The 22,501-nt window shown below is 52.0% G+C and overlaps 2 protein-coding genes across 6 annotated transcripts; both read left to right on the top strand.

Annotated features, from left to right (window-relative positions):
* Window positions 1–1,197: 1,197 nt before the first annotated feature.
* On the top strand, window positions 1,198–13,932 carry PIGS (phosphatidylinositol glycan anchor biosynthesis class S). 5 transcript variants are annotated; one of them, XR_014820249.1, is made up of 12 exons: window positions 1,198–1,257; window positions 1,515–1,654; window positions 1,740–1,851; window positions 5,005–5,094; window positions 5,364–5,455; window positions 6,723–6,930; window positions 7,222–7,364; window positions 8,471–9,711; window positions 9,803–9,948; window positions 10,757–10,857; window positions 12,041–12,251; window positions 12,851–13,932. XR_014820249.1 is itself a non-coding variant. In XM_013989970.3 (12 exons), exons 3-12 carry the CDS (start codon window positions 1,749–1,751, stop codon window positions 13,124–13,126), a joined length of 1,485 nt encoding a protein of 494 aa, XP_013845424.1. In that variant the 5' UTR covers window positions 1,198–1,257; window positions 1,399–1,654; window positions 1,740–1,748; the 3' UTR covers window positions 13,127–13,932.
* Window positions 13,933–14,951: 1,019 nt separating this feature from the next.
* Window positions 14,952–20,967, top strand: UNC119 (unc-119 lipid binding chaperone). The gene is made up of 5 exons (XM_003131761.6): window positions 14,952–15,244; window positions 18,977–19,090; window positions 19,574–19,676; window positions 19,845–20,017; window positions 20,266–20,967. The coding sequence occupies exons 1-5, from the start codon at window positions 15,025–15,027 to the stop codon at window positions 20,376–20,378; spliced, it is 723 nt and encodes a 240-aa protein (XP_003131809.2). The 5' UTR covers window positions 14,952–15,024; the 3' UTR covers window positions 20,379–20,967.
* The last annotated feature ends 1,534 nt before the right edge of the window (window positions 20,968–22,501 follow it).

Raw genomic sequence — 22,501 nt, 5'->3', positions numbered from 1 at the left:
ATTTGTTAACCACTGAGCCACGACAGGAACTCCTTCTTCTTTTTTTTTTTTTTTTTTTTTTTTTTTTCTCTTTTGGCCATCTGGCTGCACATAGAGTTCCCAGGCCAGGGATCAGATCTGAGCTGTGCAGTTTCGCCACAGGCAGCAGCTGCAGCAATGCCAGATCCTTTAACCCACTGTGCCTGGCTAGGGATGGAATCCTCATCCTGGTGCTGCAGAGATGCCCCAGGATCCTGTTGGTCCACAGTGGGAACTCCTACTACCTCTCTTGTAATATGGGGAAACGGGCACAGAGAGGTTAACTTCTCAAGTTCACCCAGGTAAAGTAAATCTAGGATTTGAACCCAAGTGATCAGTACTGAGTCTGTGCTCATGAATTTTCAAAGGTTTTAAGTGAAGTATTCAGACTTTAACAAGTTGGAAATGAATTCAAATGAATTTTAAAATGTTGAATGAGCCAAATGTGCTAAAAAGTTGCTAGAGGAGCTCCATGATAGGGATTATAATGATCGTGATAGGTGACTTTTGAGTGCTTTCTTGTGCCAGGCACTTTACATGAATGATCACATTTTAGTATCTCCATTTTTCTTTTTTTTTCTTTTTAGGGCTATCCTCGCCCCATATGGAAGTTCCCAGGCTAGGGGTCAAATCCCAGCTGTAGCCGCCGGCCTGCACTACAGCCACAACGTCAGATCCCAGCCGCATCTGTGATCTACACCACAGCTCACGGCAACGCGGGGTCTTTAACCCACTGACAGAGGCCAGGGATTGAATTTGAGTCCTCAAGGATGCTAGTCAGGTTCGTTTCCGCTGAGCCACGGGAGGGGTATTTCCTCACTTTCCAAAAGGGAAAACCCAGGCTTAGAGCTTCCCGTGGTTGCCCAGCTATTATTTAACGACTGCAGCGTTTACGCTTTTAATCCCTGGGGCTAGGAGTGAGTTCCACAAGGAAAAGGGGTACAAATCAAGCGTCTTCCAGCAACGCTGAAACCTTTACAATTCCTCGGCCACCCCTAGGCGCGGGAGCAACCTTTCAAACTCTGCAAAAGGCTCTGCGTAGGCCCCGCCTACCCCTCGCTGGGTTTTCTCCCGCTTGCGCGTAAGGAGTGCCGCTCGTGATTGGCCGCGATCCTGCCGTGGGCACGCCTCCTCCTCTCGGGTTCCCGACTGGGGGAGGCCTACACAGCACCGCCCCTCGGCTGCCGGAGCAATCGGAAGGAGGCATGGCGGCCGCCGGGGCTGCGGCTACGGACTTAGGTGCGGTAGCGTTCGGGTGGGGGGCTGTGGCTCGCGGATGCGGGGGTGGGGAATGTGGTGTGCCAGAGATCCCTCGGACTGGGGGTCGGGGTTCGCCTCAGACAGGATCTCATCAGCTACGGGCCCCGGCCCCTCGCACAGGAATCCCTGGGAAAGCAGGTGGAGAGGCTCGGAGTACCTGGGGCTCCTCCGCGTCGGGTGTGGGCCGGCACCTGAGCCCACTTCTGGCGCCTCAGTGGATCTCCTCGTACTCCCAGAGGTGGTCCGCGGCAAGCGCGCCGCACTCTTCTTCGCTGCGGTGGCCATCGTGCTGGGGCTGCCGCTCTGGTGGAAGACCACGGAGACCTATCGGGCCTCGTTGCCTTACTCTGAGATCAGTGGGCTGAATTCCTTGCAGGTAAAACCTCGGTGGTGGTGGGTCAGGCGACAGCCCACCGGCAAGGTAGAGACTCAGCTGATGACCTTGCTGCTTCTTCTTGCAGCTCCGGCTCATGGTGCCCGTCACTGTCGTGTTTACCCAGGAGTCAGTGCCATTGGACGACCAGGAGAAGCTGCCCTTCACCGTTGTGCATGAAAGAGAGATCCCTCTGAAGTGTGAGTTCCCAGGGAGGGGACTGCGGAGTCAGGGTAGCTTTTCTGGTGTGAGCTCAGGCCACAGATAAGTTGGATAGGAGGAGAGTATGTATCCCGTAAAGGTAATTAAAAACTTACTGAGGAGTTCCCATTGTGGCTCACCTGAAACGAATCTAACTAGTATCTATGAAGGTGAGTGTAAGATCCCTGGCCTCACTTAGTGGGTTAAGGATCCGGCATTGTCATGAGCTGTGGTGTAGGTCACAGATCCGGCTTGGATCCCACGTTGCTGTGGCTGTGTCATAGGCTCCAGCTGCAGCTTCAAGTAGACCCCTAGCTTGGGAACCCCTATATGCTGTGGGTGCGGCCCCCCCAAAAAAGCAAAAAACCCCAACTCGTTGAAACTTATTGAAATGCCTCTCTGAATGAACAGTATTTGGGGTTAGAAGAAAAGCATCTTTGAATTGTGTTCATCATTAACTTCTATTTATAAAATAGCTATGCTACCTGATCAGAAGCAGTTGATGCTTATTTGGGGATAGGGGAGGAAGTGAGATATAGTGGAATGATCTCAGAGTTTGGAATCAGTTTGGACTGTTATACAGGATTTATTCATTTTAACATTGAACACTTTCTGAGTGTTATGTACTTTTCTTAGGTATCGGGGATTTGGGGATGAATAAGAAATTGATGTTGGTTTCAAGAAGTTCATAGGTAGGGGAGAGAGACACTTAAATCACAGCAGAAGTATGTAAGTATATAGGAAACAGATTGTACTTAAAAAAGAGGCTATAACTATCTGGGAGGAAAGAAAGGAAGGGCAAGTTTCAAGGACTGTAATTTTTAAGCTCAATTTTTAAAGGATGTGTAGGAAGTCAGGTTAAATGAAGATGGGGAGGGAGGGAATTAGTATTAGCCAGGAATAGTGATAGCTAATGTCAGTTGTTCATTATATACCAGAAACTAGGTGAAGCGCTTTACATGTGTTGCCTCTTTAATCCTAGTGTTATGATCCCCGTCTTAAGTCTCTTTTGTCTCCTTTATTATATATCACTTTCCCTTCCCCCACCCTTCTTTTCATTGATTTTTTTTTTTTTGAGAAACCAGTCATTTGTTTCATAGAACATCTCATATTCTGGATTTGGCATATTGCTTCCTCCTGGTTTCATTTAATTTATTCCTCTATTATCCATATTTCTTACAAACTAGTAGTTAGATTGAGAGTTTGATCAAAATTAGGTTCTATTTTTTAGGCAAGCATACTTATAGTTGGTGTAGTATAGTTTCTATCGTGTTATCAGGTAATGGCTGGTTGTTTCACTTTGGGTGATATGAAAATGATTTAGGAGTTCCCATTGTGGCTCAGCATGTTAAGGACCTATCGTGGTCTCCATGAGGATGCGGTTCAATCCCTGCCTCGCTTGAGGTGTTAAGGATCTGGTGTTGCTGCACATTGCAGCATCAGTTACACATGCGGCTTGGATCCCGTGTTGCCATGGCTGTGGCATGGGCCTCAGCTGCAGCTCTGATACGACCCCTGACCTGGGAACTTCCATATACCACAGGTGTGGCTGTTAAAAAAAAAAAAAAAAAAGGTGATTTTTTTTTTTTTTCCCTATATTTTAGTTCCCTGTCAACCTTTTACCTGATGGTTTTAGCATCTGTTGATACTGGAATCCATTTCATTATGTAGCAAAAGGACAACTTTTAAATTCTGCCATTTTTTTCTGCATATATGACCTGGAATTTTTTTTTTATAAAGAAGAACTTTCCCAATAAATTTTAGGTTCAGCTTATCAAATTCCAGGCAGCAAAGAAAAAAAAAATCCTTTGAGATTGCTTTACACATTTAGATTAATGAAGAGAATTGACATCCTTAGACTATTTACTCTTGCCATCAAGGAGCTTTGTATGTGTTTTCTATTTTATTTAGATCTTCTATGTCATTGAGTAAAGTCCTGTTTTTGTCTTTTCCAGGGCCGTACCCGGGGCATATGAAGGTTCCCAGGCTAGGGATCTAATCCAAGCTGTAGCCGCTGGCCTACGCCACAGCCACAGCAACGACAGATCTGAGCTGAGTCTGCAACCTACACCACAGCTCAGAGCAATGCTGGATCCTTAACCCACTGAGCAAGGCCAGGGATCAAACCCGCAACCTCATGGTTCCTAGTCAGATTTGTTAACCACTGTGCCACAACGGGAACTCCTGTGACTGGTATTTTTAAAAATACTTTATAAATTGGCTCTTGCTGATATTTATCAAAAAGCTGTTGTTCTTGCATATTCTTGCAATTATTTTTTAGTTGGTTGTCTTTGATTTCACTTGTTTATTTTTTAATTATTTTTTAATTTTTGTGGCACTCCCATGCCATGCGGAAGTTCCCAGGCCAGGGAATGGACCTGTGCCACATCAGCAATATGAGCCACAGCAGTGACAAAGCTGGATCCTTGATCTGCTGAGCCACCAGGGAACTCCAGTTCTTTCTGATCCTCATAGAAAATTATTAGGCTTTTGCAAAAGTGTCCATTTTGCCTTTCTTTCAAATGTTCACGTTACTCTCTTTTCATTTACTCCATTGGTGAAGAACTTCAGAAAGAGCAGTACTGAGTAAGAGAGGAGTTAGCAGGCATCTTTGTTTTATTATGGATATTTTTTTCGCTGTGCCTGAGGCATGTGGAAGTGGCTAGGGATCAAACCCATGCCACAGCAACAACCCAAGCCACAGCAGTGATAATGCCGTATCCTTAACCCACTGAGCCACTGGGGAAATTCCGTTAATTTTAATGAAATTATATTTAGTGTTTTGTCTTGTTTTTATCAAGAATGTTCACTGAGGTTAATTATATTGAGGCACCTATTGAAATGATCATATGGTTTTTCTCCTATTACCTATTCAGGTCATGAATATTGTAATAGATTTCCCAGTGGGAGGGTACTTGAGGTTGAAGGTAGTGTGTACACAGGCAGAGGCAAGAGCTGGGCAGGTGGAAGAGGTGGAGTGTCCTGTGTTTATATCATCCATGCAGAAATCATTAGAATGGGCTGTAGCTTCTTGGTGTTTCTCTGCAAACAATTATCTTACTGTCTTTAGATACCGTGCAGTGTTAGGGCTGGAAAGGTAGGCAGAGGTCTGATGCTTGCTCTTCTCAACATGCTTCTTCCTTTTCTCTCAGACAAACTGAAAATCAAATGCCGTTTCCAGAAGGCCTATCGGAGGGCTTTGGACCATGAGGAGGAGGCCCTCTCATCGGGCAGTGTACAAGGTACCCAAAGGACTAATCATTTTAATAGGAACCCCTCTTTTCCCTTCTGATCTCGAAGTGTGTAGTTTCCATACCTTGTCTTAACTCCAAACTCTCTCTGGGAGAGCTGGGAATGAGACACCTTGTGGCTCAGCCTGGGCCCCTGAGGGCCAAGCCTGGCCACAGTGTCAGCTGGGTGTGAGCGGGAGGTAGAGTGATGGGTTAGGTGCTGTGTGGGGGCCAGAGGATGATGGTTTTGCTCCTGGTACACTACCTGCTCTTGTCCACAGAGGCTGAAACCATGTTAGCTGAGCCGCTGGAGCAAGCCGAGGGCTCCCTGACAGTGTATGTGATCTCAGAGCACTCCCCACTTCTCCCCAAGGTGAGATGAGCAGAGAGGCTGCGGTCCTGCCGTATCCTTTCAGCTCGTCCTCTCCTAAGTCTCCTCCTTGCAGTATTGCTGCCTTCCATTTGCTGTAGAAGTTTTTTTTTTTTTTTTTAATTTATTTGTTTATTTGTTTATTTATTTATTTTAGGGCTGCACCCGTGGCATATAGAAGTTCCCAGGCTAGGGGTCACATCAAAGCTGCAGCTGCCGGCCTTTGCCACAGCTACAGCAACACAAGATCCGAGTCCCGTGTGCCACCTACACCACAGCTCAAGGCAACCCCAGATCCTTAACCCATTGGGCGGGCCAGGGATCAGACCCGCAACCTCACGCATACTAGTCAGGTTCGTAACTGCTGAACCTCAAGGGCAACTCCCGAAAGAAAACTTTAATGACTGTCCATGCACCCGCTCCCAAATTTGCAAACTACAATATAGACTCATGCAGCTCCATGGTTATACCCTGTTCCCTTTCAGCCCATGGTGGCCATATTTTGTATGTGCGATTTTCTTACTTTTCTTTCAAGTTTTATCATGTATGTTGTATCTCTATCAATAATATATTTAATTTTACATGTTTTTAAAGTTTATATAAATGGTAAAATATAGCACACGTTCTTTGGTTTTTCATTTTGCTCGACATTTACGCTTGAATCATCCACGATAATATATGCAGTTGCATCTAATGCATTCATATTATTTTGGGCCACGCCTGTGGCATGCGCGAGTTCCCAGGCCACGGACTGAACCCACATCACAGCAATGACAACGCCAGGTCCTTTACCTGCCAAGCCACCAGGGAAGCCCTGATGGGTTCATTTTAAATTCTGTCTACTGTTTCATTGTATAAACATATCCCAGTTTATCCATTCACTTGCTGACAGGCATTTGGGTTGTCTCTGGTGTTAAACTAAAATAATGCTGCTGTGAAAATTCCTGTACTTGCCTCTTTGCCACGTGTCAAACTTCCTTGCTGCTTGTTTCTTCTTGCTCAGCATGCTGTCTCTTAGTTTCCAGCCTGGGAAGATGTAGATATTGCCTGGACCTGGGTTGATGGGAAAGAGAGGCAACTGAAATCAAGGAAAACACTCAGATATACCCAGAGCTCAGAAAAGCTGTGATGGTGGTTTACTATGACTCTAGAAAGAGGTGCAGGCCTATTGGGCAGCGGCAGAAGGCCAGATTCTCAGACAGGAGCCTGGGTGCTCTTCTGCTTTCTTCCCTGAGCCGTGGGCATCCTGGCCCCTGCTTGCCCCTCGCAGGACATGATGAGCTACATCGGGCCCAAGAGGACCGCGGTCGTGCGGGGGATCACGCACCGGGAGGCCTTCAACATCATCGGCCGCCGCATCATCCAGGTCGCCCAGGCCATGTCTCTGACGGAGGACGTGCTCGCTGCGGCTCTGGCCGACCACCTTCCAGAGGACAAGTGGAGCTCTGATAAGAGGCGGCCCCTCAAGTCCAGCTTGGGTAGGGTGACCGGGCTCTGCCATGGGAAGGGAGAGGGAAGTGAGTGATGTGGAGACATGGGGACAGGAGGGGAATCTGCATGCAGACGCTTCACTCCTGTCTTCCGTGGCTTCATCTTTTTCTGAAAGCACTCCGTGTCCCTCATCCCAGTTTTATCCTCCCTTTGGTTTCATGATGGCCACCAGCCCCACTCCCATTCCAGAGGAGAAGCAAGTGCAGCTCCGCCAGGGGTACAGGCTGCCTCCTTTGATGCTCAGAAGCCTCTGGCTTCCCTGACTCCTGTTTCTACAGGCTACGAAATCACCTTCAGTTTACTCAACCCTGACCCCAAGTCCCATGACGTCCACTGGGACATTGAGGGGGCTGTCCGGCGCTTTGTGCAGCCCTTCCTGAATGCCCTCAGTGCTGCAGGCAACTTCTCAGTGGACTCTCAGGTGAGCCTGGGAGCACGTTGAGCCCTTTTCCGGGTTGTGCCATCCTTTTGCAAGTCCCTCCGTGTTTCGCATTTACAGGTGTGGTCTCTTAGAGACTGCTGATTTGCTAGGAAATTTCTGTGCATACATAGGGTTCCAGGGTTTACTTTTCCTCCCTGGTGTCCAGTTTGGGGGTTTTGTCAATATGTCCTAAAAAGCTAGTTTCCTATGGCTCCCTCTAGAACTGCATTCACCAGCCGCGTCACCCATAGGGAATTTATTACAAAACAAACGGAGGAAGTACCTTTCAAGGAGCAGCGGAAACAAATCCGACTAGTATCCATGAGGAGGCGGATTCAATCCCTGGCCTTGCTTGGTGGGTTGGGGATCTGGCATTGTCGTAAGTGGTGGTACAGGTCGCAGACCCGGCTCGGATCCTGCGTTGCTGCGGCTGTGGTGCAGGCCGGCAGCTGCAGCTCCGATTCAACCCCTGGCCTAAGAAATTCCATATGCACAGGTGTGGCCCTAAAAAGCAAAAAAAAAAAAAAAAAAAAAGCAAAAAAAAAAAAAAAAAAAAAGAAAAAAATGGAAAAACTTCCTGAAATGTGTTAATCACTAAAGATGTGAAGAATGCAGCTTTCTGAATCACACTGTGTCCTTTTGGGGCAAATGTGGGAGAAATTTTTATCAGGTCTTGGTAGTGGGAGTAACTACTTCTGAATAACTTGACTTGTTCTGTGGACATGGAATGGTGCTCCTCTTTGTTGAGGCTGATAGAAAGCCTGGTAAAATAAGTCATTTTCCAAGCATGGGCTTTTAGTGTGTTAATGTTACCCTTAGCTTTGTTAATTTTTTCCCTATTCCTCTTTTCTCTCAGCCCTGATTTTTCGCTTATATTTTGCCCTGTCCTCATGGTTATCTTTCTAAGGCACCTTAGATCTTTTCTTGGGACAAAAGGGAATTTATTTTAAAATTTTTATTAAAACGATTTTTCCATTACAGTTGATATACAATGTTCTGTCAATTTCTGCTGTACAGCAGAGTGCCCCGGTCATACCTATATACATACAGACAAAGTGGAATTTAAATCGGTAAACCAAATAATGTCTTCCTTCTTGGCTCTACAGATCCTTTACTATGCCATGTTGGGGGTAAACCCCCGCTTCGACCCGGCTTCCTCCAGCTACTACTTGGCCACGCACAGCCTCCCCCATGTCATCAACCCAGTGGAGTCTCGGCTGGGTGAGCTCCCGAGGATGCAGGCCTTCTGTTAGGCTGGGGAGGAGCCCTGGGGACTCAGCCTGGGGTGAGAGGCAGGCTGTTTTATAGCGGTGGTTCCCAGGTTGGCTTTGTCTGAGGAAGTACCCAGCATGTAGGCTCCTTTTTCATGAGAGTCTGTTGACACCTCCACCTCCACGCTGTCACATCCAAAAGCATTTGTTAAACATTTCCAGCACTTTGTATAAACGAATGGCTGGGCTGAGTCTCCTCCCTGCAAGCCAGCCAGCAAAGACATGGCCGCTCAAGTAGGAAAGACAGCAGCCAGAGTTGTTGACATTTCTGCTGATTGAGGCTGAGGACCCTTGTAGCTGGGACTCCAGGTTTTCATTTGGGGGCTAGTACCTCGGAAGAGTAGAGGCGACTAAGCACTGTCACACGGGCAAACCAGAGTGAGTCTATCACTAGTTGTGGAATTTCAGACCCCAGGGTTAGCCCAGTATGGACCGCGGGGTATGGGAGGGGCAGCACTGAGGCCTTGGTGAATTCCTTTCTCCCTCCTCCCTCCCTTCCATCCATCCATCCTCCCATCCTCCCTTGCTCCTTCTCTCCCTCCCTCCAGCAAACAAGTCGGAGGGACTGCTTTATGGTACCGCTGACAACAGAGATAGAAGAGGATTTCAGGCTAGGCAACTAGGCGCTTAGATGCAGAAGAGTGAAGAGTGCATAGACATTCTGGAAGCTCAGAGACGTTTAGTGTGGCTGAATTGTGAGAGAGTGACCAGGATGAGCCTGGCAGAGCAGGGGGGCACCACCACGTGCAGGAGTGTGAGCTTTAACCTCGTATGAGTGGCTGGCCACTGAAGGATATTAAGCAGGAACTGACCTGAGATCAGATGTATACTTGGGCATGAAAGAGGTTCTATGGTTGTGGGTGCAGTATGGTCCTGGCCAAGAAAGCTGTGGTCTTTTAGACAAGTCACGGGGGGCCTGTTGGAGGAGGGGCGGTTGCAGGGGCGATTTGGGGCTGAGGACTGCACGTCCGCCGCCTTTGTGGCACATCGTGGGAGAGTGTCGAAGTTGCGTACCACAGAAACCCAGGTCTGGAGGATATCCTAGTGCTTATCGGCCGGGGGCAGTGAGGCCCAGGGTGAGTGAGCAGCAAGTTCGGGGCTGACCTGGAACTAAGATCCAGGACTAACATGTTGGATATTCTGACTCCCCTTCTCTTTGTACCACAGGATCCAGCACCGCCTCCCTTTACCCTGTGCTCAACTTTCTCCTCTATGTACCTGAACTTGCCCACTCCCCCCTGTACATTCAGGACAAGGATGGGGCTCCAGTGGCCACCAACGCCTTCCACAGTCCCCGCTGGGGTGGCATTATGGTAATGGTCAACCGTGCAGACCCCTGAGCCCAAGCTTCAGGGACAGACAGGTGTTCCCTGAGATGGTTCCTTCTGTTGTTCCTCTGGTGTCCCATGTGGCCCAGCCTAGGGGGTGCAGGCACCAAGGAAGTGACGGTGCTGTGAGCTCGTGCCCCTCCTCTGCCAACCCCCCGCCCCCGCCGCTTCTCATTTCCCTCAGTGTTTCGATAACAGGACCCTTTTGCACCTGCAATTTGCACCAACTTTGACCCCTGTGTATACCTTAGATCTTGGTCCTATTTGTAAGGGTCTTACAGGTTGGGAACTTTGTCTCCCCTGTTAGACTGGGAATTTCTCATGGGTAGGAATTCTGAAATGGGGTAAAAACCATCTCTTTAGGAGTTCCCGCTGTGGCACAATAGGATTGGTGACATCTTGTGAGCGCTGGGATGCAGGGTCGGTCCCTTGCTCAGCCCAGCAGGTTAAGGATCCGGCATTGCCACAGCTATGGCTTAGGTCACAACGGTGGCTCAGGTCACAACTGTGGCTCGGAATCTGATCCCTGGCCTGGGAACTCCATATGCGCAGGGCAGCCAAAGAAGAAAGAAAAAAAATGACTAAGAAATATTTCTCTAACAAGATTTTTGAGGGGGTAGTGGAGGTAATTTGGATAAAGCTCCCATTGGCAGGTATTCCAAACGTATTAAGTTTGTAATTTCTGAAGGGCACAGAACATGTCTTCCCTTTCGCTCACGGCGTCCAGAGTGTCTAGGGCAGAGCCATGCATGGTCCTGGCGTGATGCTGAGGCCACCTCCTTTCCCCCTGCAGATATACAATGTGGACCCCAAAGCCTACAATGCCTCGGAGCTGCCGGTGAGAGTTGAGGTGGACATGGTGCGAGTGATGGAGGTGTTCCTGGCTCAGCTGCGGTGAGGTCCTGGGGGTTCACCTAGGGGTGCGGCCCCTGAGTCTGATCACAGTCTGCTGGGCTGACTGGAACGAACCTTCACCTTGACTCTGCCTAGAGCCCCAAGGAAACCAAGAAAGGCTTCCAAGGATTGATGGCTTCATCCTTCTCCTAAGAAGGGCTTGTTGCCGACATAAGCTGTCCCTGGGCTGTGATTAGGGATGTTTAAGAAAATAGCTGTTGAATTTTCCGTTGTGGCTCAGCGGGTCAAGAATCTGACTAAGGAGTTCCTGTTGTGGCTCAGCAGTTAACGAACTCGACTAGGGTCCATGAGGATGCGGGTTTGATCCCTGGCCTTGCTCAGTGGGTTAAGGATCCAGCATTGCCACCAGCTGCAGTGTAGGTCACAGGTGCAGCTTGAATCCAGTGTTTCTGTTGCTGTGGCTATGATGTAGGTGGGCAGCTGTAGCTCCCGATTGGACTCCTAGCCCAGGAACTTCCATATGCTACAGGTGCAGCCCTAAAAAAAAGAAACAAGAAAAAAAAGAAAAGAAAAATAGCTGTTAATTCTTGGGCTAACAGATCATTAATAGTGGTTTCCTGACACCCTACATTGAGGATTCTAAGGCTGTGCCTGGGCTCATCAGGAAAGAGGATTCTGATTGATTAGCAATGTCTGCCATGGGTGTAGGAATAGAGAGGCGTGGCACGTATGCCTTGTCAGGTGGTCCTGGATCATCCCTTAACTAAGGTGCAGGGGCCTCATTTGTCCAAAGAGAGATAGACGGGAGGGGGTGAAATTAAATATTTTAGCCATGGACCCTAAGACCCCAAGGCAGTGCTGCAACCCCTGTCCTGTGGCTCTGGGTAAGACTGAAATTCTTAGTACCTTTTTTTGTGTGTGTCTTTTTTTTTAGGGCTGCACCCAGAACATATGGAAGTTCCCAGGGGTTGAATCAGTGCTGCAGCTGCCAGCCTATACCCACAGCCACAGCAATGTAGGATTTCAGCTGCATCTGCAACCTACATCACATCTCATGGCAGTGCCGGATCCTTAACCCACTGAGCAGGACCAGGGATTGAACGCACATCCTCATGGACACTAGACGGGCCACAGAGGGAACTCCTATCCTCAGAATCTTAACCGTCTTTTTCCACCTTCTAGTCTCAGACCCTTTGACCTTCTTTGCTCGCTGTTCCTACAGGTTGCTCTTTGGGATTGCTCAGCCCCAGGTGCCTCCAAAATGCCTGTTTTCAGGGCCTAAGAGTGAAGGGATAATGACCTGGGAGCTAGACCGGCTGCTCTGGGCTCGGTCCGTGGAGAACCTGGCCACAGCCACCACCACTCTGACTTCTCTGGCCCAGCTTCTAGGCAAGATCAGCAATATTGTCATCAAGGACGATGTGGCATCTGAGGTAAGCAGGCAGGGGATGGATTCTGTGACCTAGGACGAGTAGCCACCAGGACCAGGGTGTGGTGAAACCAGAGAGCCATCGAGGTTCAGGAAGTGTATGGGCATGCCATCCTTGAGTGCCCGGGGTTTCCTCTAGAGGGCAGTGCCAACTCCCTGGTAGGAATCCAGATGGGGTGTAAGGAGTTAAACAGGCTGTAAGAAAATACACCCTGCCCTTTTTTTTTTTTTTAATTTTAGGGCCACACCCACGGCATGTGGAAGTTCCCAGGCCAGGGGCGGAATCAGCTGTAACTGCCGGCCTATGCCACAGCCACAGCAACATCATATCCGAGCCGTGTCCGTGACCTGCACCATAGCTCACGGCAGTGCCGGATCCTTAACCCACTGAGCAGGGCCAGGGATCGAACTGGCATCCTCATGGATGCGAGTCAGATTGTTTCTGATGATCCGCGACGGGAACTCGCACCTTACCCTTTTTATACTGGCCTCTGCATATCCTGGGCAAACTCTAGGCAGACGGAAGACCCAGTGAGGCCCTCCCCTGCCCTCCCCACCAACTGCTGCCTAGGACTTTTTGGTAACCCCCTACTCCCTTCCTAGGTGTACAGGGCCGTGGCTGCAGTCCAGAAGGCGGCGGAGGAGTTGGCTTCTGGACACCTGGCCTCTGCCTTTGCTGCCAGCCAGGAGGCTGTGACGTCCTCAGAGCGTGCCTTTTTTGATCCCTCGCTGCTCCACCTCCTCTATTTCCCTGACGACCAGAAGTTTGCCATCTACATCCCGCTCTTCCTGCCTATGGCTGTGCCCATCCTTTTGTCCCTGTTCAAGATCTTCCTGGAGACTCGCAAGTCCTGGAAGAAGCCTGAGAAGATAGACTGAGCAGGGCAGCATCTCAGTAGGAAGCCTTCCTTTTTGGCCAGCATGGGAGCTGTTAGGCTGAGAGGCAGATAAGTGGGGCCTGCCACGAATGACTTGTCTCCAGCCTGCTCTGTCGCCCCTGCAATGGTTGAAGTCTAACACTCCAAGAGGGTTTCATCTCTCCTTTCCCTCCCATTCATCTGGCTCAGGGCTCTCCCACTCTTCAAGCCCTCCAACCCCCTCCTCAAAAGACACATCATTGGTGTCTCCTTACCGGTCTTGAACTTGAGGGCCCTTTTCTCTCTCCCTCTGGGCAGGGGCAGCTTGTGCCTCTGCCCTGTTCCCCACAGTCCTCTTGCACTGAGAGGGAGCACTGGGGGAAAGCCCTGGGTTGGATTCTAGGGCTCTGCCCTCCAGGCCCTCAGGGAGAGCCCTAGCACTGCTCCCATGGAAAGGGCTGGGCTCCTGTCACCTCTGGGGCCTTCTCCCTTACTCCCCTTGCTCCAGGCTGGCTACACCTGTTGGGTGCAGCCTATTGCTGTGTGTGGCAGAGGTTGCCTTTATCTTTACCTAGAGGCAGTATGGTGCGGTGGGGAAAATTCCGGACTTGGGATCAAACACATCTGAATTCAAACCCTTGCTTCTGCCCTTATCATCTGGGGAGCTTTGAGTAGGCCACTTAATCCTCCCTGAGCCTCAGTTTTTCATTTAAAAATAGCACTGATACCTCCCTTACAAGGTGGTTGTGAGTATTAAATGGATGAGCATGTGAAAGTGTCTGGCATATTCTAGGCTCTCAATAAACGTTGGTTGAATGTGAATTGGAATTATATGAAGTATGAGTGTAACTTTCATTCATTTGTGTTTTAAGTAATGATTTCCTGATGCCTGTCCTCCTGGGCTCACTGGTCCACTTTGCTTCTACTGGCTATGTGCCCTTCCTGCCTCCCTGTCTTGGAGGGCCCTGTGGTGGCTAGAATCTTGTAGGCTATTGTCCCTCAGTGTGTCCTGGCTTGTCTAGCAGGGGGTTTGGGAGAGAATAGCTTTTACTGGTGTAAGCCCTCAGATACTAACTAATTCATAAATTCAAAAATAAAATAAAATTGACCCTTTAAGAATGCAGGGGTTGGGACACCCACCTTCCGGTGCATTCAGAAATCAGAGTATAATTTATCATTGGCCCTGGGTATTAGCAGTTTCGCATCTGCAGTTTCACCCAACCTTCCATTGTGTAGTAGTTTTTATTGGAAAAAAGTGCACATATAAGTGGCCCTACACACTTCAAACTCATGTCGTTCAAGGGCCAGCTGTATTGAGCACAGGCTGCAGTGGGCATTATGCAAGGTGCTGAGTGGTATTTTAGAGAACGGATAGGACCTCTGCTTTTAAGTAATTGGTCTTTAAGGGGGAAAGAGTGAACAAACGAAACTAATTTCAGATAATGCTTTAGAAAGAAAAAATAGGCTGATCAGATAGTGACTGGGGGTTGGTATTGGTACTTGAGATTGTGAGTCTGAGAGGGCCTCTGAGCAGAGGTATTTGAGCTGAGACTAGAAGGACAAGAGGAGGCCTTCTGGGGGAAGAGCATCCCAGGCAAAGACCCTGAGGCGGGAACTCTTTTGAGGGGCGGAGAGAAGGGCGGAGCGGCTGGAGTACAGCGAGTAAGGAGAAGGTAGCCTTAAAATTCCTACAGATAAAAGTGGGAACAAAAATGAGAGAACCTGGGAGCGAGCCTCAACCCTGCCCCGCGTGAGTAGCTCAGGTGGGCGGGCGGTGGGCGGGGCCAGTTCCGGGCCCACCCCGGGGGCGGGGCGGTACCTGGGGCCCCGGCGGGGGGCGGGGCTGCGGACGCTCCCCCTTTGCTCCAGCCGGCGCAGGCAGCCGCGGCGGCAGCAGGCGAGCCGCGGCCCCGCGAGGCCATGAAGGTGAAGAAGGGCGGCGGCGGGGCCGGGACGGCGGCGGAGCCCGCTTCAGGGGCCTCGGGCCCAAGCGTGGAGCCCAAGCTGGAGCCGCAGGCGGAATCCGGGTCCGGGTCCGAGTCGGAGCCGGAGGCAGGCTCGGGGCCCAGGCCGGGGCCGCTGCAGAGGAAGCAGCCGATCGGGCCGGAGGACGTGCTGGGGCTGCAGCGGATCACGGGCGGTGAGCACCAAGCGAGGGAACGCCGCCGGCAGGCGGGAGCTAGAGAGGGCCCTCGAGGCGCGCGGAGCCCGGGCCCCCGCCCCCTTTCCCGCCCTCCCCTGCCTCCCCTCCCCCACCCGGGTCTCCCTGGCCGGTGTCCCCTATCCTTCTGCCTCTGGGCCTGAGATCTCCATGTACCTCCTTCCTTTGATATCTCTCTGTGCCCCCTTCTTTCTGTAGAGATTTCTTTCCACCCGACTCTTTCCTTTTTGAAGAGTCTATCCCCCTTTTCCAAGGGTGGAGGTGGGCAGCAGCTGCTACTATGACCCCTTCCCCACAGTCCTCAGAACCCTGTGAAGATTTTCTCTGCAATAACGAGGAGGGGGGCTGAGGGCAGTCTGTCCTCAGTCTCCACCCTGGAGGCTTGGTGGAGGCAGAGTTACTTGGGTGGTATCAAAACCCTCCTGTCTCCCTGATCGTTAATGCCCTCACCCTGGACACCCCAGGAAGTCTGAAGCCATCCTCCTACCCCGGAAAGAACCTGAAGAGGAAACTTCAGTGGGTTGGCTCTGGGCTCTCTCAAGGGAGTGGGTTAATGCGCCCCCCCCCCCGCCACCCCACGCAGCCTGGACTAGGGCCTGACCTCTTCTGGGAGGCCAAGTCTCCACTGTGGCTGAGTTTCTGAGCTCGACCTGCCTAAGCTGAACTTCCAGCTTTGTCGTGTAATTGGCTGTATGATCTTGGGCTCATAACTTCACCTCTCTGCACATATTCACCTGTAAAATGGGGATAATAACTCCTACCTTACAGAGCTATTGTGAAAATAAATCCTCTGATTTTGCACCGTGCCTGGCGTTGTGCATGCCCTGTAAATAGGGCTCTTTTATCAATAGTACTGAGGGCCCCACAGGACTGCTCATAGCTGCTGCTGAGAGGCAGACAACTGGGCATTCAGGGCAGGGGAGGGGGTCACCAGAGGCAGGCAACAAGGACCAGGAAGTCTCATGGCAGAGGCAGTGGTTGAGCGTCAAAGAACACAGCATTTGGAGAGGCAGTGGCTTTCTACCTCGACCTCATTGATCAGTAACCCTACCCTGGCTCCCTCTGTGACAGTAGCTCTTGGGGCCTCTCGGTGGGGGTGGGGGGCAAATGCTGGAGTGGACCTTAGCTCTGGAGCTGCAGGAACGGCAGAGCCCGGGGCTTCCAGTCAGAGCTGTGAAGGGGACCTGACAGCAGGTCTAGGCTTGTGCATCTGGGTCCCTGGGGGACCAGCCTCTTCCTCCTCGCTAAGCCAGGCAGCCATTCTTGGCTGGGCCCCCAGAGCCGCTGAGCTGCCTTGCCTGAGCCGGCGCTGGTAGAGGGAAGGTACCTGGACTAGTCTGATGTTGGTGCCAGTTGGGCTGTCATTGGCAACAGCAGCATTTAGGGTTCAGGTTAGTCTGGGGCAGAACTTCTTTTTTTTTTTTTTTTTTTTTTGCTTTTCATGGCCACATCCACAGCATATGGAAGTTCCCAGGCTAGGGGTCGAATCGGAGCTGGAGCCACAGCAATGCAGGATCCGAGCCGTGTCTTCGACCTACGCACCACAGCTCATGGCCATGCTGGATCCTTAACCCACGGAGCGAGGCCAGGGATCGAGCCCGCATCCTCATGGATATTAGTCAGATTCATCTCCAATATGCCACAATGGGAACTCCTGGGGCAGAAGTTCTTTACTGAGGGTCTAACTTGTCCAGGTCCTAGGTAACTTTAGAGGTTATTTTGCAGCTATGGGGGCTTCCAACCCATGTACATTTGTCTCGGAATCGGGAAGAAATTCATAGCTCTTTGAGATGCGACACCTGTGGGGGATGAGTAGAGGAGAGGGTTTCACAGGAGCCCTTTCCTTTGCAGAAGTTGAGAACAGGGCTCCAGGACTCTCCCCCCACGGCCTCTTCTGACCCTAATCACACAGGTCTGAGGTTTGCTCTGCCCGGATTACCCAGCGCTGAATCCAGCTTAGGAAGCTATTTGTGGCCGAGAGGAAGGGAGCAGTCGTGTTCTGAACCCTTGGCTACGCTGCCCCTTATCTGGGCTGACCCCGGGTCCCTGGCCTTATCCTTCTCTGGTAGAGGGAGGGAGTGGATGTGGTGTCCTGAACCATGGGCATCCTTGTTTCTCACTTCCTCTAAGGACAGAGGGGTTGAAAGGTTGAGTTTGCAGCAGGAGAGACTGAGGCCAGACTGCAAGGCGTTCTCAAATGAGAGGAGAGGTCCCAGAAGTTAGAAAACGGGGGACGAAGGAGGGCTTCATGGGGAGCTGGGACTTGGGCCACTAGGATGCCGTTCCCACTTTTGTCATATCCTCTTCCTATGCCCTACAGCTTCCTTCTGCAGCTCTGGATTAATGCTTACTTTCTGTGAAAATAAAGTGTGTACAGGGTGAGGTAGGTAGGAGCTGCCTACTTCCATTCTGCCCCCTATCCTCTCCCCACCATGGGCTGTGGTGGACAAGCTGTTGCTCAGGCCCCTCCATAAGCCTTCTAGTCTTTGCTGGACCCCATCGTGCCAGGTGGCTACCTGGAGGGCTTCCTGGAGGGGGCTGTCGCAGGCTTGGGGAAGAGAGAATAATTTTACATTCACTTCCTCTTCCTGCCCCAGAGGAATGGGAGGTGGCCCAGGGGCCTAGAGGGTGATTTCCGGGCCTCTATGGGGAGGATGTGATGCTGGGCAGGGTGACAGCATCAGAGCCCCTGCTGCACCTCTCTGCTCCTTCCTATTTGCTCCCAGGACCTCCCTGAGTGCTTGCAGTTGTTGCTGCAAGAGCAGTGAGGGTTGGATCAGGCCCTGCTGTTCCTGAGCTTCCTCAAGTGGACCCACCACTGTTCCTGCTTCCTCTTCTGGGCCCGAGGACTCCCCTTACCCCGTGCACAACCCTGCTGCACCTGCCACACCCTCTTCCTGGCCTTGTGGGGGTGGCTCGAGTCAGAGCTGCATGGCTCCCTGTGTTCTCTAAGACCTCCTCCCGCTGGAAGATCAACAGGGGATAGGAGCAATTCCCACCCCCGCCCCCCGTAGTCCGGGCTCTGGGCTTGAGTCAGCAGAGCTTTGGCTAAGCTGCTTAAGGGAGCTGGGTTTGTGTAAGCCTCTTATGGGCAGAGGAGGGGCCCGTGGGGGGCGGGGGATGAGGAGGAACAGAGAAAGGGGTGTTCGTCTGCCCTAGCACTACCCAGGTCAGAGAAAGTCCTTGCCTGACACACTTAGAGGTGGCGCCAGGGGCGGCTGTGGGGTGGGGACGGCGGTATCCTATCCTGGGGTAGAGCTGTGTCTCCCGCCATAGAGTGAGGTACCCCAAAGCAGGGCTGTATCTTCCCTCTCATGCTGGGTGGTGGTGGGGGGTGTTGCCCCATCAGATTAGAGACTCATTTGACTGAAAGTCATCAAGCCAGGGCTGGCAAAGCAGAGGCTGAAATAAGGGCTCTCAACTCCCCGGTGGGAGGGGAAGTGTGGGGGAGGTGGCTTTGACCTCCACCCTGCTTCTCCCTGATCCCAGAGGCTACTCAAATAGAACCATTTGTCCCCATTAGATCCTGATTGCAGAACTATGACTCCCCCACACTGGGCTCCCCCAGGGCAGGGGCTCAATTCTCTCTGGAAGACAGTGACCTTAGGCATCAGAGAAATTGGTGACTAGTTCAGGGTCCTATGAAAACTGAGCGGGCAGCAGGGGCTTCTGGGCAGGCCCTCTCCTTGCTCAGTTGCCCATCTCCCCTAGACTACCTGTGCTCCCCCGAGGAGAATATCTACAAGATCGACTTTGTCAGGTTCAAGATTCGGGACATGGATTCAGGCACTGTCCTTTTTGAAATCAAGAAGCCCCCAGCCTCAGGTGAGTGGATTGGCTGGGCCATCAACAGAGGGAGGTGGACAGGGGCCATGAAGTGGGCTTGCCCAGGGACTCCTCAGGCCACCAAGTCAGAGCAGAGCTGGGACGTGGGCCCCAGCCTTCCCAGGAGTCACCAGGCAGGGGGCGCTCTGCCTGAGGCTGGGCCTCTTCTTTTCCTTTTCTTGGGTTGATGGGGTTGGACATCCTGGGAGGGCTGCCCTGCCTCTTCAGTCTTTGCCAGCCTGCCCTCTGCAGGCCTCCCTGGGAACTGCAGTCCCAGAGGTTCCAGGTCTTTTTATTTCTTGTGGCTCTGGGGACCTCAGTTGAAATTGGTGACCTGCTGACCTAGAACCCTTAGGTGAAAGCATTCGGCCACTGGTCTGAACCTTCAGTGTGCGTTAGGATCTCCTGGGGAGTTTAGATAAATTCAGACAGATGGGGGCCCCAGCTTGAAGCCCACTGAGCCCCAGCTGGGATACATTACAGAGAGGTTGCCCATCAACCCACGGGACCTGGACCCCAATGCTGGGCGCTTTGTCCGCTACCAGTTCACGCCTGCCTTCCTCCGTCTGAGGCAGGTGGGAGCCACGTGAGTCACGGGGCTGGGGTGAGGGGTGGGGGCGGGGGTGAGGGTGGGGGTGAGGGCGGGAGTGAACCCTTCCTGAGTTCTTACCGAGCCTCTCTTGGGGTGGTCTCTCCCGAGCCAGGCTGGCTGTTGGGGCGGCCCAGCTCAGCCCTGCCCCCCTCTGTCACTCAGGGTGGAGTTCACAGTGGGAGACAAGCCTGTCAACAACTTCCGCATGATTGAGAGGCACTACTTCCGCAACCAGCTGCTCAAAAGCTTTGACTTCCACTTTGGTTTCTGCATCCCCAGCAGCAAGAACACCTGCGAGCACATCTACGACTTCCCCCCGCTCTCTGAGGAGCTGAGTGCGTGTGCAGGGCCCTGGGGGGTAGGGGGGGAGCAAGGCTGGCGGGAAGCTCAGAGACACCACGCTGGGGCCTGAGCCCCTTTCTTTCCACCTGAGGTCTCCTGTGTCTGGCCACCATTCGTATGTCACCTAGAGGGAAACTGAGGCTCCCAGAGCCTGGGGGAACTCTTTGTTCAGCTTGTCCTAGTGCCCTAGTCCTGAAGCCCCTGCTGATTTTTGCCCCAACTGGCTGGGCCTCTCTTGCAGTCAACGAGATGATCCGTCACCCGTATGAAACACAGTCTGACAGCTTCTACTTCGTGGATGACCGGCTGGTGATGCACAACAAAGCAGACTATTCCTACAGCGGGACGCCCTGACCCCAAACCGCCCCTACCCCAGGAGGGTCCCGGGCCCCAGCTGTGCCCACCCCGATACTCACCTCTCCACCCCAGGTCTTCTGCCTGGGGAGTGTTTCAGGAGCCCTGGACCCTGAGTCAGTGTTGGGAGGGAGGGTGCCTGATGTCCCCAGTTCAAGTCCGTGAAGCCCAGGGGGCCTGGCACGTGGGGTGGGTGTAGGGGGGCTGTTTGCCTCCGTGTCCAGCAAGGCCTCCCGTGGGAAGTGGAGTAGCCACGACTTCCGGTCAGCCTAGCTGGGCCTCTTGGGCCCAAGTTTCAGAATAGTGTTCCCCTATCCAGGCTTTGACTAGGTCGGGCAGGAGCCCATGCCCTGTCCCCTGCCCACCACCGACAGGCCATTTAGAGTTGTAAGGTCACAGACAAAGATCCATGTGGGGTCTGGCAGCCAAGCTTCCCAAGGGAGTTGGGGCCTTGACCCCAGCCCCGCCTCCACCATCAGGGGCTGAGACACTGCCCGAGGTGTGGGAGGGATGCGCCAGAGGGCAACCCGTGGGAGGGACTGGACCAACTGTATATAGTTTTCAATAAACTCTTTCTCCTTTGCTGCTCTCTGGTCGTGGGCCAGCATGTGTGTGTGTGGTGGTGGTTTTGAGGGGCGGGGAGGACAATGTGGTTCTGTCTCTGGATCCTCTGCACCCTGACACCACGCTCAGCCTCTAGAGTCAGCATTTAGGCTGTATTGTAGATGGAATGGCTTTTTCCTTTGATAAAATGGAGACTCAGGCCCCGAGAGGGAAGGCTTTGGCCCAAGGTCCTGGCCAACCCTGAAGAACAGGCTGTGACAAGCTAGGAGGGAAGGTGTTGGGGAGGGGGCCTGACCCTCTATCCTACCTTCCCTGATCCCGAGAGGCCGTGGGACCATTCATTTGTCCTTTTAGCCCTCATTCATGAGAGAGGAGCTGAGGCTGAGGCCTGGAGCCTCGTCTTGCCCTCAGCTGCCTTGGAGAGGCCCCCAGCCCCACCCCGGCCCCAGAGGAGGTCTTCATTCCTTCACGGAGGAAATTCAGCAACTGAGGTCAGTGGAGAACTTGCCTGCTGTTCCAGGCACGAACTTGGTTACACCTGGTGCCAGTTTGCAGGCTGAGGAGTTCGTTCATCTAACCCTAATTGGCCTAGAAGCGCTGGAATTCAGCCGTGTTCTATGGAGTCCTTGCTGACAGCCAGTACCCAGGCTGAACTCGGGTGCCAAAAGGAGTGAGACACGAAACAGGTACCTGTCCCCAGAGTAAGATGAACTGGGCATCCAGGGGAGCAAGAGTCTTGTTCTGGGGAGGATTCTTGGAGGAGACGGTGTTTGGACCAGGGGCTTGAAAACTTAGGATGACTTTGATGGGAAGAGACGGGGAGAGAGGGCGTTTCGGAACAGGGAATAGCCTAAGGTGAAGATTTGGAGGCAAGATTTATCAGTTGCATTTGAGAAGGTGAATATTTACAATGTAAAAGACAAAGCTATGGAGCCTTGTGGTTCAAGGGTCGGGGCTTCTCCTGAGGAAGCCGGTGGGCCACTGAGGAGGATTCGGCAGGAATGACCTGATCAGATTATCTCTGGCAGCTGAGTGAAGGGTGGACTGAAGAGAGTGAGACAAATAATAACAGCCTGTGGAGTTCCTGTTGTGGCTCAGTGGGTTAAGAACCTGACATAGTATCTGTGAGGATGCAGCTTTGATCTCCGGCCTCTCTCAGAGGGTTAAGGAGCCAGCATGCTGCCAGCTGCAGTGTAGGTCATAGATGTGGCTCAGATCTAGTGTAGCCGTGCCTGTGGCACAGGCCTGCAGCTGTAGCTCTGATTTTGCCCTTGGCCTGGGAGCGTCCATAAGCTGCAGGTGTGCCATTAAAAAAGAAAAAAAAAAAAAAGCCAGTATATATTTAATGTTAGGTCCAGGCCTGCATGCTTCTTATATATTAACTTAGAATGTTTACCATCAGTTCTGAGGATTATGCCTCTTTTGCAGAAAATGCAGGCCCCGAGAAGTTAACTTGCTGCACCAACATCGCGCAGCTCTTAAGTGGCAGTGTCAGGATTCAAATCCAGGGAGTTTGGCTCCATAGTCCATGTACTATCACACTAGTGGCAGAGGTATAC

The sequence above is a fragment of the Sus scrofa genome, chromosome 12, assembly GCF_054392235.1.
Source record: "Sus scrofa isolate SSC_HxYL_T2T_F1_AM1 chromosome 12, Sscrofa_HxYL_maternal_Yorkshire_Landrace_v2.0, whole genome shotgun sequence".
NCBI lineage: Eukaryota > Metazoa > Chordata > Mammalia > Artiodactyla > Suidae > Sus > Sus scrofa.
Note: the sequence above shows the minus strand (reverse complement) of the source record. Positions and strands in the feature narration are given on the sequence as shown.